General features: G+C 35.6%; 1 protein-coding gene across 1 annotated transcript in view; it reads right to left on the reverse strand.

Annotated features, from left to right (window-relative positions):
- FOXP2 (forkhead box P2) overlaps nucleotides 1-17,500 on the reverse strand; it is a 399,923-nt gene that overhangs the window by 47,194 nt on the left and 335,229 nt on the right. Inside the window, exons 6-10 of the mRNA XM_084205352.1 lie at nucleotides 12,834-12,971; nucleotides 11,454-11,651; nucleotides 9,796-9,961; nucleotides 4,993-5,206; nucleotides 3,292-3,396 (exon numbers count right to left, since the gene is read on the reverse strand). Coding sequence (XP_084061478.1) covers nucleotides 3,292-3,396; nucleotides 4,993-5,206; nucleotides 9,796-9,961; nucleotides 11,454-11,651; nucleotides 12,834-12,971 — 821 coding nt within the window. The remainder of the gene's footprint in view (nucleotides 1-3,291; nucleotides 3,397-4,992; nucleotides 5,207-9,795; nucleotides 9,962-11,453; nucleotides 11,652-12,833; nucleotides 12,972-17,500) is intronic.

The following is a 17,500-nucleotide window of genomic DNA, read 5'->3' on the forward strand; positions in this document are numbered from 1 at the left end:
ACTATTCTTTGTAGACTTTTAAACACGCCCCATATATAAACAGGAAAGCTGGCCTATCTTGTCTATCATGATTTCTTTTCCCTTGTCTCTATAGATGAAAACATTACCGGTCTTTGTACTGTAGCTTGTGTTATGTTTGCTGGCATCTGCTGCATGCAGGTTAAAGAACACTTGTCTGCTGGCTGGAATGTTGTATTGTAAACCTTCTGGTTTAAGCACAATAAGTCAAATCCTTCCTACTCAAACTGACTTAGGACCAGTGGAAAGATTATTAATTTTGCAGACAAAATACCTTGCAGTTTTGTTATACGTTATTGCATTCTGACATTTAAAAAACCATCATGAAGAATAATATTAAATGCTTTGAGAGATCTATTGGTTTCCTTACTTAGAGACCTGAAAATGGTTAGTTTCTGTCAACACTTGTTTCACAGCAAAGTTCCGAGTTTTCATAAGCATTTTGACATTTATTAAATCATGTCAGGGCCCAAAATTTTCTTTAAATCATGTCATCTTTTTTGTAGCTATGTAGTGACATTTTCTGTTTTGTCTTTAAATGTTGCAGCATTTTTTAAGCCAAAAGCTGTTTTTACTGAATAGTCAAAGTGATCTTGCATGCATGAGCACCTATAAGTTAATACCACCTTACAAAGACAGAAATAGAAACCATGGGTTTGTGTCTGTAGTTGTGGGATACCAAAGGAAGCATATGGGTTTAGGTTTTGTTACATATACAGAAATTTACCATGAAGAAGATTTGCTGTACTTGAAACCATTGCATATGTTTCTGAGCACTGATCTAGTTTCACTTAATGTGGAACTTCTTGAGACATTCACAATACCTGAAAAGAACTGTAGCTAATTGGAATGTCCTCAAATTACCTTAAAAATAGAAACAATTCCGATTCTATTAAAAAAAAAAAAAAAAAAAGATGATGGTGAAAGTGGCTTTTTGTAGTTTTAAGTCATTTATTGAAAGTTATTTGTCACTTCACCCTAAATCATTTCCCTGATTAGCCAAGTGAAGGCAAACTGGTATTTTCTGTCCTAATCCTCCTTCTTGGAGCCTCTTCTTTTTTTACATCAGGCTGCTAGGTAAACTGTTTTCTGAGCAGAAGTTGCAGGTCACTTCATAAACCAGGCACTCTTCAAAGTTGTCATAAGCATATTACAGAAATACAGACTACTAGACTGGGGTAGAGTACCTTATCAATATTTCATTTTGGTACAATATACTTGCATTAACTCTCTTAACACAGGTATCATATTGTTTCAAGTCAGAGAACCTGAAACATTGCAACAAAGATTAGATTAAGAGCAAAGCCTTGAAAACTACAGCCATTAGTCCTGTCATCCCCTATAAAGTTAATGGGTTGGAAAAATGGTCAATCTTTGGACTAAAAGTTGATATTTAATTGAAAGAAAATGTTTTTTAATTGTAATGGGGATTTTGCATTAGCGTGAACATGGAAAGGTACTAAAGGATCTAATGCAAGGTTATGTATTGATTTCCATCTTAACGCTAGTGTAAAATGAAGAAATATTTCTATTTCCTAAACAAACTCTCCTATTCAGCGTCATGACTTCTTATTTGTTTTAAGGGCATAGTAAACAGACTTGAGTGAAAAGAAGAAATAACAAATTATTCTCGGACAGCTTCTGCTGATGTGTAGGACAAAAAGCCACGACACTGCTGTAAACCCTGATTGCTTCTGCACCAGAATTATCAAGATGTTATGTGTCACTTTCACATTTTCCAGGGTTATTTGGTTGAGGAAAGCAAGAGCATCTGTAAACCTGGCACTACACTGCCTTAATCAAAATGGTTTTACTGATCATGGATTATAACAAGAGACCTGACATAATGGATGTGCAAAGTCTGCCCAAAGAATTAGCATCACTATAGGCTAGATGGATGGACGTATTCAGGAAACACAGTTTTTCTTGAAAAGGAAAATGCTTAAGCTAAATGAGTTTAAATTCTTCTTATTAATAATACTTAGAACACTACATTGAATTTGGGAGATTTCATTTTCCTTTTAATACAAACTTATGTAAATCAGGTTCTTTTAAATCTTATACAGTTTTCTATAATAATAAGCCATTGTTTTGACATTCCACTTAATGCACTAATAAACAAAAATTTGTCAGGAGTGTTACCTACATACAATTTGCAAGTCAGTGTAAGTTACTTAATTTAAAACTGAAAGACAGAGAAAGCCTTGCAAATACTTTATGAATAGTATCACCATAATTATATTATAAAAGTTATTGTAATACTGAGCGGGTATGGTCTGCTGTTAAGGTGCTCCTGTTATATACCCCGTAGTTTGCCATTTGTAAACACATCTTTTGATGTTTCTGCCAACATCCTGGCAACAAAGCAGTGCAATTTCAAATGAGCTAATTAACTTAATTGTTGATGAAGCATGAAACAGTTCATTCACCCTGTTAGCTGCACCATGACAACATAAGAGTCTCAGCCCCTGAAGTTACTCATCTATATAAGCCTATCTGTAGCTTTCCATTAAGATCTATTGCATGCCAAATGAGTATGGCTCTTCTAACAAAGACCAGTCCATAATGTACATAGGTAGCACATCAGTGCTGTTTTTTAAAATCCAAATGAACACAGAAATACTAGTAAATACTTTGAAATAAATAAAAAGGAAAAATTGCAGAAACCCATTGCAGTCTGAAGCTGTAGATGAAAAGGAAAAGCTGTGTCACTTACTTCCTAAATGCTAGGATTTAGAAAATAGCTGGCTAAACCAAATGCTGAAAAAGCTATGACATCACTTTTCATTCCTGAAAGGAGCAAACCCACCTGTACACTGTGGGTTTTTTACGTATCTTGTGCACATGCAAGAATAAAAGCAAAAATAGATTAGCAAGTGAGAGTTAAATGGTCATGCTTAGGCCTTTGTGCTTTTTTTATTTATACTATACACAGTAATTCCCACTTCACACCAACTGCCAGAATTTAAAACGTGCTTTTTCATACTCCTACTATCCAATATAAAATCTAAAGCATCTCTTCAAATTTTCTGAGGCTCCATTTCAGTAAAGGATAATAAGAGGATTAAACACTGTGCTATTGAAAGGCCTGCAAAAGTGTTTGACATGAAAGAAAGGATAACAATTTGACCCTCTGCCGATAGCCTCGATTATCCAGTCGCATGAAATACACACAAAAAATCTCTGATATGGTTTACAGTAAAACTTTGTTTGCTGTCTTTCACTTTCCCTTGCCTCGAACCATTTTGTACCAACGAATAAAAATCCACCTACTTTAAAAATTGTCCAAAATCTTCACAAACGCTTTCACAGCCAGGCCATTTGCAAACTCCATGACCATAGAGAGTATGGGAGGCCCCAGTCTCCTCATGTGACGAGCTGTAGCAAAAGAATAAGGCATCAGATTCATCTCAAAAGCCATAATCGTTGGAGGCTGCTAGCGCCTGTCAGGTTACGATCAGTGACAAACAGGTCAAAACAGGTCAATTTAGCTCAGAGCAGTCAGAAAAATTTAATCGTTCTATTGAATAGTTCAACTGCCAAGGCTAGATGATGTTCCAATTAGAGAAGAAATAGAGCCAAAGATGACTGTTAATAAAGGATGAAAAAATAAGATGACTGTATAATACCATATGCTAATTATGCCATATGACCTTGGTGTAACATTTACCTATAAATAAAAAATACACTCAGAAATGATCAATTCTGAGTATAAATATTGAAGACTGACAGTAAGAATTCCTGAATATTGTGAATGTTCAAAATAATATTTGAATTCTCTGCTCAATGTGTATAAAAATGCTTCCATTAATAAATATTCTTGTTCACAAGCATTGCTTTCATTAACTGTGTGGCTTCATAAAAATCCCTAGCTGTACTCCATGCCTTTTTCTGGAACCTCTGCAATTGTTTCATATTGTTTCATCCATGACGAGTTATCAAAGAAATTCAGGGAATTATTCCATGGATGTAGGTAACATACTGAAGCAAAGAACCGTTCTGTGAGATATAAGCACCAAAGTGATACTAACTAAAAGTACTACTACAAAGGTATTCAGATTTTTAGATAATACAAAATAATGATTGAAAACTGTTCTCACAGTCATATGAGCATGAGAGATACTTAAATCATAGTCTCATAAGTATTAAAATAATTAAATGGAAAATTTATTTGAAAAGACAATTACTTACAATTTAGGTTATATAGATACAATTAAATTTCATCTTATATTGAGATCATATATATATCACTACACTAATATATTTACTTCTAAGTGTTACAGATACTACATACTCTTGTATTTAATCAATTACTTGAAATTAAGGAACAGTAAATAATATCTGTCAATGTGCCTAAAAAGGATTTTAACTTCATCCATATGGTGGAATTCCACTGTATTATACTAACAACATGGAAGATTTGTAGGAAATATTTCAACTTCATTACTGTCAAGCATAAAAGACAGAAAATTTAGTGGTTCTTTTCACAAGAAACAAACAACATGAGAGATGCTTTAATATACTGGTTTGAAGCACTTTTAATATGGAATCTTTCCACTGGATTACAGCCTTGACAACTCATACAGATGTACATTGTCAATGAAACCAGGAGTGAGATTCAAGTAAGGGCCTGACTGCCAGGTGTGTTAAACATGAATGAAACTATGCACCTACAAAAATGCCATTAAATGTGCATTTACACCCCTACACCAGCCCACTTGATCCTGTGATTAACTTTGACCCAAACTACCATAATTTCATGAGTTATAAAACCACATGCAGGTAATTTTGTTGTGTCTGCACAGTTAGACATCATTACCGAAAATTATGCCCTATTGATAAACAATTCTGGAAAATCAGGCTTCCACAATCTCTAAAAGGTGCTATTTTTTGATTGGAAATCATGTGACTTAAGATGTTATACAACCGCTTCACGTCAAATGATAAGCACAGTTGAAATCTCGTCAGAATTACCTGTCTCGCCTTGCATTTAGAACTGAAGACTGTCCATTCACTATGGAATGATGAGTTATTGGTGGTGATGCTTTGGAAGTGGTGGAGGAGGTAGTAGAGGAGGAATTGTTAGTAGTGAGGTCTAGCCCTCCATGTTTAATGCCATTGTCTTCCATACTGTGAACTCCAGTCACTTCTTTCCATAACTGCTGAATCTCAGCAGGACTTAAGCCAGCTATAAAATGAAAGAGAGCCCCACTAATATAACAAAATAAAGAGTTTCATATAATGAGCTCAGTGTTATTAATGGATTAATGCCAACAATAAAGCTGACGCTGTTTTACCAGCACAATCAACATGTAGTAAAACATAAATTAATAAATTCATAAATCCATAAATTCATAAACATAAAACAAAAGAGAGCTTAAAATTGCTCTCTACTCCACTTGCAGCCTGGAAATTTGTAGTTTCTAGGATTCATCCTTGGTCACAAAAAGCATGTTGAATGTATTCATACACATGTGTTAGGGTTGTCTGGCTCAAGTTTGCATGAAGTCATGGAAATCTACAGTACAATACGCTTCTGCCTGAAGTAAAGACTTCATAACACAGGCAAGAGAAGGGCTGTGAGCATTCTCTTATCTTGGCAATGAAGATTCAGCTAAGATAGGAAACCAGATTTTGAAAGATGAAGAGCTCATCAGAAATATATACACGTTCTGTCACTGCTAGGCCTTGTAAGTTTGACGTATCACTTTTGAAAAATACTAGATTAAATGCAGAAAAGAATATGAAGCCCAGAGATCTTGTGATTTCAAAGCCAGGTTCTTCAGCCTGACATGGTTTGTTCCAGAGGTATCTCAAAATCTGTCTTCTCTATTTTATCTAAACAACCGAAATTAGGTAACACATGGTCATGGTATCTAGATCTGCTGGAATGCAAAACACATCAATTTATTAGATAATATTTTATTTTGAGAACATATAAACTCAGACTACTGAATGAGATTCAACAAAAAATTATGAAGAAAGCACAGGAAGTTATTTCTTCTCAGTAGCTATCTCACCATGAAGTATTCAAAGCTATTAAAAATAGATTAGTAGTTATTTACAGAAACACTGATTTCTGGAGGAAGTAGTAAACAAAATGGGTGGAGGGGATTTTTTTTTTAAATTATAAAACCAGTTCATTTTTAGATTACTGCTTTGAGTCCTGATTCTTTACCTTAGTTACCAACCCCCCCCTGGCAAACTCAGCTAAGAAAAAAGTGAAAAAGAGTTGATTGCAAGCCCTCAAACTGGATGTTATACCATATTTGTATAGAAAAACCCTAGGTTTTTTGGAAGCAAGCAAAGAAGCCAGGCTCTATTTTATTGCATTAGAGATGGGTAATGGGAGTGATGGTAATACTGGTTGTAATTGTTTAATGAAGGTAAGTGATTACTGCTGAGTTCATGTGGTATGTTCCAGCAACACTGCAAAAAACACTCTAGTGTTGTAAATAACAGTTATCTGCACATGTAACCACAAATAAAAATGAAAGAATGTATTCATTTAGGTGGCATGATATACAAAGTACATCATTTACATCAAAGTCTTCCTCCCACTGTTAAAAAAATAAACTAATTCTGTACTGAAATAAAACCAAACCCAAGAACAAAACCATCCGTTTAGGTAATCAGATATCATGTCTTCTAGTGAGAGGAATTTAATTTGAGATCATCAAACTTTGGGTTCTGTGTGAGCTGAGTAAGAGCTGCCCCACAAGAGGAGGGAATGCAGGAGAGCTGGCAGCAGCTGCAGCAATGGTCCCTCCATGGGCAGGGATGTCCTGCCCGTCTGGTCCTGCCCTAGCTCACCTAGGGTTTTTTTAATGCAGGAAGAAATTTCTCTCCAGGCTCAGGCTGGTTAACTTGATCACTTCTTCAGAGGACTCTGAAAGGCTGCCTTTTAGGATAAAAGGATTACAGGCACGGACTTAAAAAGTACAAAGTTAATAAGTGGATTTGTAATTAATTGTAAATTATGGCAATTTTGTGGTCTCTGTGTCTAAAAAAGGCCAACTCTCTTTTTACTAGAGGCTTGTGAAAAGGCTGACAGACATTTCAGTCTGGATGTAAAAGTAGGGTAATTTTTAAAGTTTCATAGGCTGTGACAACCCTTAAAATGCCCTCCTCACAATATATTTAAGGGGAAATATATTTAAGGGGAAAGGAACAAAAAGAGGACCAAGAGTCGAATAAAAATTATGAACTATAACAAAAAGATCAAATACTGATTTCCTATGAAATTTACAAACACGAAGAATTTGGGGATTTTAATATTACTTTTGTAACTCTTTTAACCTATACCTACTCTATTTTTATATTTCAATAAATGTTTAATAAAACCATCACTTATAAAAACCATCAATTTTTCCTTTTCCAACATAGACCGATCTAGACTTGGGATTTTGGTGGGTTGTTTGTTTAGTTTGTTTGGGGTTTTTTACTGCTGTGATTTACAGTTCTTTGCATTTAACAAGCATCAATGCAACAATACATGGAAATAAATCACAGCAAATCACTGGTTTTGGATACAGCACTGTGAAGACCTGGTCACAAAACTGATGCTAAAACACCTATTGCATCTTATTTGTGATACTTGACCATCAAGAAAATATGGGAAACATTCCTGTTCTTCAAAGGCAGAAGCTATACTTGAAGAAAATACTGTTTATATATGCAAACCTCACAGCTGTACTTGTAAGATACATATTTTCACACTTTGCCAATAATAATTTGTGGTTTATGGGACTCTTTATGACCAATAACTTACAAATACAAATACCCCGTGCTACTTTCAGTGCTCTAGCCATCCATGTAACTGAGCAAACTGGATGGATGCATATAAAATATTTGTGTTACACATGTAAGTCCTTCTGCATAACTATCTTATATCTCTCACAGCACAGTAGAAGCAGAAAAATATACTTTTACCACATCTAGTGGCTACCTTAATTTAAAAGTGGTTACCTTAATTCAAGTCTGAAGGTTTAATTTAAAAATGGAATAAATAAATATTTGTATGTAGCTCATTATTAGGAAAAAACATCAAGTAAAGCAAAAAAGAGATTAATTTACTTCAACAATAACAATCCATATATATTTTAATTATAAAATTTTGTAATTTCTTATTTCTTTATAACCAATCTTTTTTGTTATGAGTTCAGTTGGACTTAATTTTTTGAGTAAAAGAAAGGTCTTTAAAAGAACTGTTTACTCCTAAGAACTATTAAAATTGAGTTTTTTCTCTGTTTTCATACTAGCAGATGAATGAGTGTTGTGTTAAACAATGAATATCAATGCAATTGGGTAGGAGTGCTGGGAAGTCTATGGGGATAGCTTAATGTGAGAGAAAACCTAAGGAATTCCTCTAGCAACAGATGGCACAAGAGGAGATTGCAAAAGGTAAAGCAGTTCAGAGGGAAGCTGTGTTTCATGCTTTTTTTTGACTCTGGTCCAAGCCAGTCCTACAAAAAGAAACAAGCATTACCAGGCTCTCATCTCCAGATTTATGAATCAACTTGTCTCCCCACTGCTATTCTATTTGGTGTAGTAGGACTCGTTTTCCTTGTAGCTTTCATGGCTTTAGATATGCTAGCGTCACAGCTTTTTCACACAGCTTTTTTACACAATGAAATGAACACGTTTATTTGTAATCTCTGATTTTCTCATTGTATTGGTTTATTTGTTGTTTGTTTTGGTTTGGGGTTTGGGGGGTTTTTTAGACCATTGTCTATTTGCTGTGTACTCTGCTTTTGCTCATCTGATTTCTGAGGCTTTGATTTCAAAGGAAATCAGAGGAGGAACAAGTTACATGCATAAACACCAATTAAAAATAATGTTACCTGTCATGAACATAGTCTAAACAATGCTCATTTCAGGACTGGGGTACCAGAGACCAGATTATTGTATAATTTTTATGACAGACACTTAGCTCAACTCTCTATGGTAAAGCAAACAGAAACACATTCCTCACAGGTTATAGACAGAGTCCTCTAGATGGGAAGACTTTGACCTTATCTTAAAAAGTAAGCAGCATTATCTCCACACTAATTTATGTTTCAAAAGTGTGTGCCCTATTTTCTTTCAAGAAGTAGAGCTTGAGCTCATTTTCATCATCGAAAAATCCCGATCAAAGTGACAAAAGGAATTTTTTTTCAAAAATTCTTTACAGTTATTTGTAAGTCAAAGTTTATTATTACTACTGGAAACACCACCTTCAAAACTTGTTGTTCTATTTAACCTATTAATACAAAGGAATAGAAAAGAAAATAAATCCTAAAGGCTTGTCCTTAAATTCACTTGTCATAAATTGATGATTGAAAGTGCTTTTCAATGCCGACGACTTTATTTTCTTAGAAGAGAAAGAAAAGAAAGTAAGCTTTTGAATGGCTTTAATATCACTGTCGGATGTATTTTATACCTGTTTGTTTATATTAAATGAAATAACATTCCACTAAATCAGATTTCAGTGATTCCTCAGAGAAAAGCAATGATGTTTGAATTGTGCTGCTATTAGAAATTGTTTTCAGCACATAAGCTCAATAAATATGCACCTTCCATCTAAGAAAAAACACTAAAAATCTGTCTTTATTTTTCCAAAAGTATATGCTGCAAAATTTATCAGCGTCTAGAAAATTTGGTAATATGAATAATAAAGTTTCAATTACACAGTATGCTTAAGTGTCATAATGGGAAACTTCTGAAGTTCAGGTGCAAATGGAATGGTTAAAAAGTTGTGAATTCAGAAATTTCTCCAATCATGTATTACTGAAATACCTTGTGGCAGAGACTGGACAGGAAGAGCAGACTGGCCAGGTGGGATGGAAATGAGTCCCTGACGCTGAAGGTTCAGCAGATGTTGCTGCTGCTGAAGTTGTTGCATCTGGAGGAGCTGCTGCTGGAAGACAAGCTGCTGGGCTGCCAACTGCTGCTGCTGCTGCTGCTACAAAGAGAATGGGGGGGAAAAAAAGAAAAAGCAAATGCAGCAAAAAGTAAAGTGCGCAGTGAAGGCTAGAAAGCCAAAACCATAAAATCAGCTTCTTTCTTTTAAAACTCATTTATTAAATAATAATGCTATTTGTAGAATACTCAGGCAGTGAAAGTGTTTGAAATTTCCTATTATATTCATTTAAGCTATTAGGTTTTAGGGAAAATGGCAAGATACACTTAACGACGCACTTAAGAAAAGGGTCAAGAAAAAGTCTGTAACAGCTGTTTCAAATAAAAAAAAGCTCAGCTCATGGCAGATGATAACAAATTTATCTATGCTAAACGTATAACTTTTTACAGCAGCCTGTGATTTGAAGGCACTCTTGTTTTTCCAATTGACTAAGTTTGGTCTGCAGTGGCCCATGAAGATGGTCTCCAGTGATCTATTAGTAAACTGGGATGTAGCCTTCCTTTCCCCGGCCTGTTAGCTCACTCTCTTTTCATGCTGGAATATATTACAAGGAGCATGGCATTCAAGGCAACGAAATGCCCTATTACAGAGCAAAAGTACAGGTTCCAATTTTGTGAGGCATTTCAAGACAAACTTGAGTCTACAAGGACTCAGGAGGGTATGAGAAGGCAGTCACAGTTGAGAAAAAGACAAGCTGCTGTGGAAGACCTTTCCTTTCTAGTTTGGGGAAAAGAGAAACTTCTGATGCGCTCACTGGAAAACAGACTGCATAATGGAGCAAGTCATGTGGATTGCCCAGAGCCTCCGGAGAAATAAGGGAGCAATTTCTATTCCGTAGTTGATGGCTGTCTGAAATTCTATTCACAAATCCAAACAGAAACAAAGCCTCAGGAGGTCACAACTGCTTCCTCGACGTTTGCATAATGGGCAGCTTGAAGACAACGTCTAGGATACCTGCTGATCAATTTAACTACTTCAACATGTTTTGTTTGTATTCTGTTTATATTTGATGCAGTTTGCTGACAAGTGCAAGCTAGGCCTGAGAAACCCACTTGTCAGGTTGATTTATGAGCACATCAAACTGTAACTTTCTACTCGCCACTTCAAACCTACAGTAGCAGTTCATTAATCAGGGGCCTATGACTTTGAAATCTGTGCTCAATCGCTCTTTTTCAGCCATGGACTAAATTTGCATGCTCTCTGAGCTGTGCTACTGAGTAAAGTAAGGCTCCTTCCAACACAGATTGCCTGTGAATACAAGATAATCAGTCCAGAGTCCACCACAGTTTGTTCTTTGCACACTCAGATTCATTAGCGGACATTAGATGACAGCAGGACTAGACTGCTCAAATCCTGTGTCTCAGAAAGGGAAGCAGGAGAATTATACCAGCACTGCTATTAAGCCAGTAAAAATATAAGAACAAATCTTTGATAGCTGCATCCTTGCTATAGGAAAAGATCTAAACGGGTCTTGTCTTTTCCAAGCTTCTGACAGTTCAGACTAGTGTGCATCAGCAAGGGTCTTAGCTCCTACCTCTTTTGCTTGCTTTCCTGGATGCTGCTGCTGCTGTTGTTGCTGCTGCTGCTGCTGCTGTTGTTGCTGTTGCTGCTGCTGCTGTTGTTGCTGTTGCTGCTGCTGTTGTTGCTGTTGCTGCTGCTGTTGCTGCTGCTGCTGCAAAAGCTGAAGATGTAACTGCTCTTGCTGTTTCTTGTAAAACTCTTGTAGTTGTTGCTGAATAAACCATTTTGACTTTAATAAATAAAGGCAAAAGTTTCAAGTATTATAAATCTCCTAAACTCTTCTAGATTGGCATATGGTAGCGTAGCCATTAAGTATCACCTCATAACAAAAAATGTGATTTGAAGAGGCAGATCTACATACATTTTTTTCCAAGGCGGTTCTGAAATTTTCCAATGCAGATTCCAAAATATCCTAAACAGAAGGGTATAGAAAATCTGTATTCTAAAGGGAATGCAAGAGCCAAATTAACTCCTCAAATAACTATACCTAAGTTCCTTACACGTCCTATATAACAAATCTGAAGCTGCACTCATCCACTCGCAAGAAACCTACAAGTCACTAAGGCCAAACAAAACTGTCTGCTTCTGAGGGGAAAAAAGTAATTAATCTGTCAATCTGCTTAGCAGGATGCTGGATTCACAACTGAAGGTGAATTGCCTGTAACAATCATGGTACTGGATATTAAAATGTTTAAACATACAGTTCAGTGACTGAGCTATGACTATGACAAACAGACACATCGTTTTCTGTACGACAATTAAGCATGCACCCAAAAATCCACTCTGTGTTACGCCAAGGCACTGATCACTGACACTATCATTATTGTATGAATAACAAGTTCACCTATTTTGCAATTAGCTGACAGATTTTGTGCTAAGGAAACAGCAACATCCTCCTCCTTTTCAGCCTTGTCTGGGACAAATTTTTAGTATGTAAAAAAACAAACCAGAAAACCTTTTCCCTTGATAAAACAAGCCGTTAAGCTGAAATTTCATAAACTGCATACCATTTATGTTACTAAAGGGAGCACTACAATGTTATGAATTTTAAAGCAACAATTATCTACAACTCTATTTGCACTTCCTTTGGCAGGTCTACAATTAAAATGTGCCTAAGTGCTTGAAAATTTAAACATCAATTTGTTTGGTATTTGTAATGCATCTGCCACTGCTGCTGTTGCTGGTTTTAACATAATATTGAATGCTTCAAAGTGCGATTTCACACTTCTGCAATTAAAAAAAAATAAATTTGGAGACGGAGAAGTTTCATGTTTATTTTCATTCTTTTTGGTGTAAAGAACAGTGAAATATTACAAAATAAGACCCATAAAATCTGGTTGACATTTGTGTGAATGCCCTATGCTAACAGTCCAAAGCAGGTAACACACATTACCTGCTGCAACATAACTGCTTGCTGTTGCTGGAGAAGTGCTTGAAGCTGCTGCGGAGACAGCACTTGCTGCTGGAGAATCTGCTGCATTTGCTGAGGGGTGATCACCTGGGGAGTCATCATGGCCACTGACACAGGCACCTGCACAGGGAGAGAAAGATATCATCGTCAAACACGTTTTACTTTGCCTGCACCACAGCAATACATCTTTTTTATTTTGTACCAAAGATGGACCATAATTTTTTACATAGTATTTATCACTGTAAAGTTCCAGTTCCAGTCAGAATCTGTTATTTTAAGGCCACAGTACTGTGGCGCTCTATTTCCAGAGGCATCAGTTTCGATCAGACTCAAGCTTTATGTTTCGCATCTCTTATATATTCCTGCAAGAAATTTAAAGCATGGGCTAGTACAAATGTGTATTTAAAAATAAATGATCACATGGCAGGGCTCTCAACACTTCATAATCAATCATCTTATCAAGTGTCATAATGTTACGAATAGAAAAATCTATTGAGACTGTTTCAAAGGATATGATTAAGGCAGACAGCAAAATAAGTATCTTTAAGCAGTAAATGTTTTCAACAATAAAGAAACTTAGCCTAAAACTTTTTTTGCATAATAAATCACTTCAGTAGAAGAAAAAAATTCTTGCTCAGCTAGTCTTTTAAGAAGGACTGATTTATACAGGAATAAAAATGTCATGGACATATCAGAGTACACAGCAAGGACCGCCACCTCGGTCACCTGGTCTCTGCAGAGAGAATTGTGTTCTCACCATTCCTAACTGAAAAGTGAAAGTTGGGAAACTTTGGCATTAGCTTATTAGTTTTTCCACAAAACTCTTAAGAATGAATTTTTGTGTAGGTACTATTTTGGACATGGCTTTATTTTCCACTTGTTATACAGTGAGATCAAGTATCTGCAAATGCATAAACAGCCACACACCCACCTCAGGAATATACACATGAGTGGGAAAGACACAGCAAATATGTTTGATTGTGTATGTAGGAGAGAAAAGTCCTATGGAAGAGCCTGTGGCAGGCACACAAGGTGAGACCATTGCTCCAGCTACCCAGGACACAGTCAAACAGCTCTCAGCAAGCCAGGCTCTCCACCCATGAAAAAGCAGCCACTAGCTTGTCTAGCAAAATTCAAATGCATATTCTGTATATAATAGCAAGCTGTCGTATAAATAATGCTTCGTGAGATATTGTGGGACATTCCAGTCTTCTGTAAATAAGCAAAAAATAATATTATTATTATTAATAAATTCAATCAGGAGCCAATTTTAGGAGGAAAGACTCTTCTAATGTTTCTATTACTTGAATCTATCCCAAAAGACTTTATATAAATGAAACAGAGGAAAAAAGAAACACAAGTCCACTGAAATTTACTTTTAGAAGAAATTACCTCTTATAATATTACACAGAATACCACTTTTCACCCAATTCATCACAGCGAAAACTATGGTCTTAAATCACTGACTAATTAAGAGTCTGAAAGTAAACACACCAGCCTTTCATAAAAGTCTGATAATCTTCTGGCAAACATCAAATGAATTTAAAGAATAAAAATTCTGAAGGTTTTACTCTAAAATACAGAGGGAAAAGACAAACCAGATTTCCACTCAGAAATTTGTGGGGAGGAATTTAATCTCATCTATCCCTGTACTCCTTCCATTATCAACAGAATAAAGAAATCCTGAGGGTAGTATATCTGATTTAATTTAAGGATTTATTTTAACATGGAACTAAGCCCACACTGTGAATGTGCCTGTCTCTCTTCGTGGAGTGCAGACTCACTTTGAGCAGACACCTAAATGTCAGATGATTAATTTTGGTTGTTCCGCTTTGTAACATCTAGTTTCATAGCACTGGAAACACCACATATATATACAATAATGTTTTATTTTGAGTTTAGCAAGTACTAAAGGCAAGACAAACAGGTTTTTACAACTTTGGGATGCATGAGCAAAGAATAAAATTCACTGACTAGAGTCACTATTCAATTTCCTTGGTAGTCACCAAGAATTTCCTCTGTTTACTTGAGATCTGAATTTGTCTGCTCGTAACAATTTTATCTCAGTGATGCTATTCAACTACCACAGGTCACACAGATATGACAAGGCAGAGAGGAAGATGGACACTTTCACAATTAAACTATTACCTTTAACCTTTAAGTCCTGCAAGAACTTAGCTTACACTTACATGCTTACTATTATAATATGTAGCAAAATATGACTATTTTGATCTAAACTGAGTGAAAATCTACCTAAGTCTGAAACTGGCACCGATTTGTTCATACTCTGTGCTACAGACTCCAGCCTGTAAGGCATTTAATGAGACTCATAGTACCACAGGAGTCCTCTGTTCCTCAGTCTGAAATACAGATTCCCCTCCACTAGGCATATTTTTGTTAGCTTTTGCAGTATCTGCTCTGAATTTCCCTAACTGTGTACATGTTCTCAAACATGGAGACACGCCTGCTTTGCAGTACATTCCAATGGCTTTTCTGACAAAATTTGTGTTTCCTGTAATTTTCAACAGCTGAACTGTATAAGCTAGAGAACTAATATACCTGTTTTTCATGATGATAGACAGAAGCATTAAAAAACTGGCAGTCAAGACCATTATTAAAAATACAGATTTATGTAGATAATACTGCTTTTAAAAGAATTTTACGGAATGATACATTTGTGTGTATCATACCTGATACATATATTCTTTCCCATAGATAAAGGACAAGGCATTTTGAAAACTGCTTGAAATTTACATCAGCAGAACCCATTAAGTAAAGAGATTTCTCTAATTGTCATTAGATAATATAAATTGTTACATTTCACAGCCTTCAGTGATACACCAGACTGTACTTTATTTCTGGCATAATGCTACTGTGCTATTTGGGCTGGAAGACTATCTAAAACCTGCTATTTTATGGCCAATTATATGCATTCAGTATATTTCTTTGATTTAATATCTATGTTTTCCAAGATTTCTGATCTAATTTTACAAAAGTGTAGCAGAGAGGCAATCTCTGACTCCTTTTCAGAGAAATCCCTCAATGTATCTTGAATCAGTTCAGGTAGAGTGACCCAGTGAAGAGATAGAATTTTTCCTTTGAACAGGCCATAAACTCCCCAAAATTCTTGGTTAAACCTCTCCTGAAAAACGAAAGTGACAAAGGGAAACATGATTTATAACTGCAACCTGTTTGTTACATACAAATAGGATGCTTGGCATCCTCAAAGACATCGAATTCCTAACTGCCATGAAGATGATTGGGTATGCAATCCCACAAAACACAATGGGTGGGACAGCCCCTGAAGAACACACAAAACTGTTGGCCCTACGATGAATCCAGATAGAGGGTCCATCATATTTTGAAGTTTCTCTTGTTTTTGTTGCAGGCTATCCCCCACTTTTTGGATTAGCTTACAAATTTTGCTAAAAAAAATTCCAGATATCTAAAGAACAATTTTTAACACATCTAAATGTTGTTCAGGCAAGAACAACTGTAAATTGCTTTATTACTGCATGTAAATATACAAATTAAAGGAAAGCTATGACTCGGAATGAAAACATTGATATTGGAAATTAGATAGATGAGCATGGATGAAAAAATGAAAACAGAGCTTCTTTGAAGAATAAAGTCTGAGTTTATCCCAGATCAATTTAATAGAGAAATAGTGGAGACTAAGGCTGCACATTTAAACCACTTTTTTGTTGTACATTAAAAATTCAGCTTTAGCTGTAAAGAAGCTTGCCAGGTAAACACTCATCTATTGTTCCTATGAACTAATCAATAATAGGAATCAGTCAAATTTATATATACTTGTTACCTATCAAATCATATTCTTGATGGCCAAATGGATAGGTAGCCTGCACCTGCAATAAGCTTTTGCATTTTTCAGAAACCTTAAAAACCTGCACACTTATTTTCAAGCATTGTTGACCAATCTCACCAAGTACAACCAGCAAAGACACACTATTTTTATTCCAAGTTCCTTCTATTTTGAAAGTCAGGCAGTAAGAATGAAAACTGCAACAAATCCTTGCCTTAGTTTTCAGCAATTTTGAGGGGAGTCACAAGATCACATATATTAGTCACATTTGGAGCTGGTTTAAGGTAGGTAGGAATTATTTCTTTGTTACAGACAGAGGAAACAAGCCACTGCCTTTAAGTAATTAATCCAAAATCACATCATATTTTAAGTGACAGATCTGAGAATGGAACTGTTCCACAAGACAAGTCTCTCTGGCTTATTGAAAGATGTGTAATTAAATGTTTAATGGAGAATCTTTCTGTAGGATCCTCCTTTCAAAAATAAATGTAGGTGTGAAACTACACACAGTACAGGATCCAGCTTTTCAGCAGGAAAGAATAATTTTAAAAGATGAAACTACTTCATTCCCTCTCTTCCTACTTTGGTATACGTATGGAGTGTCTACCATAGTAATAACCTTTTGAATCTTCCTAGTTCTGTGACATTAAAAAGAGCTGAAAATAAACTGAGTGGTATTTGTAAGCTGTTCATAACTAGAGAACAAGAACACATAATCATGTCTCTACACTCACAATATATACTGACCAGTTTTATGCAGTTTAGATAAAGTACATGCTTCTGAAAACATAAATCTTGACACAAATTACTAAAGTTTATCAACAGA

This window comes from Fringilla coelebs (assembly GCF_963513975.1).
Source record: "Fringilla coelebs genome assembly, chromosome: 5".
Taxonomy (NCBI): domain Eukaryota; kingdom Metazoa; phylum Chordata; class Aves; order Passeriformes; family Fringillidae; genus Fringilla; species Fringilla coelebs.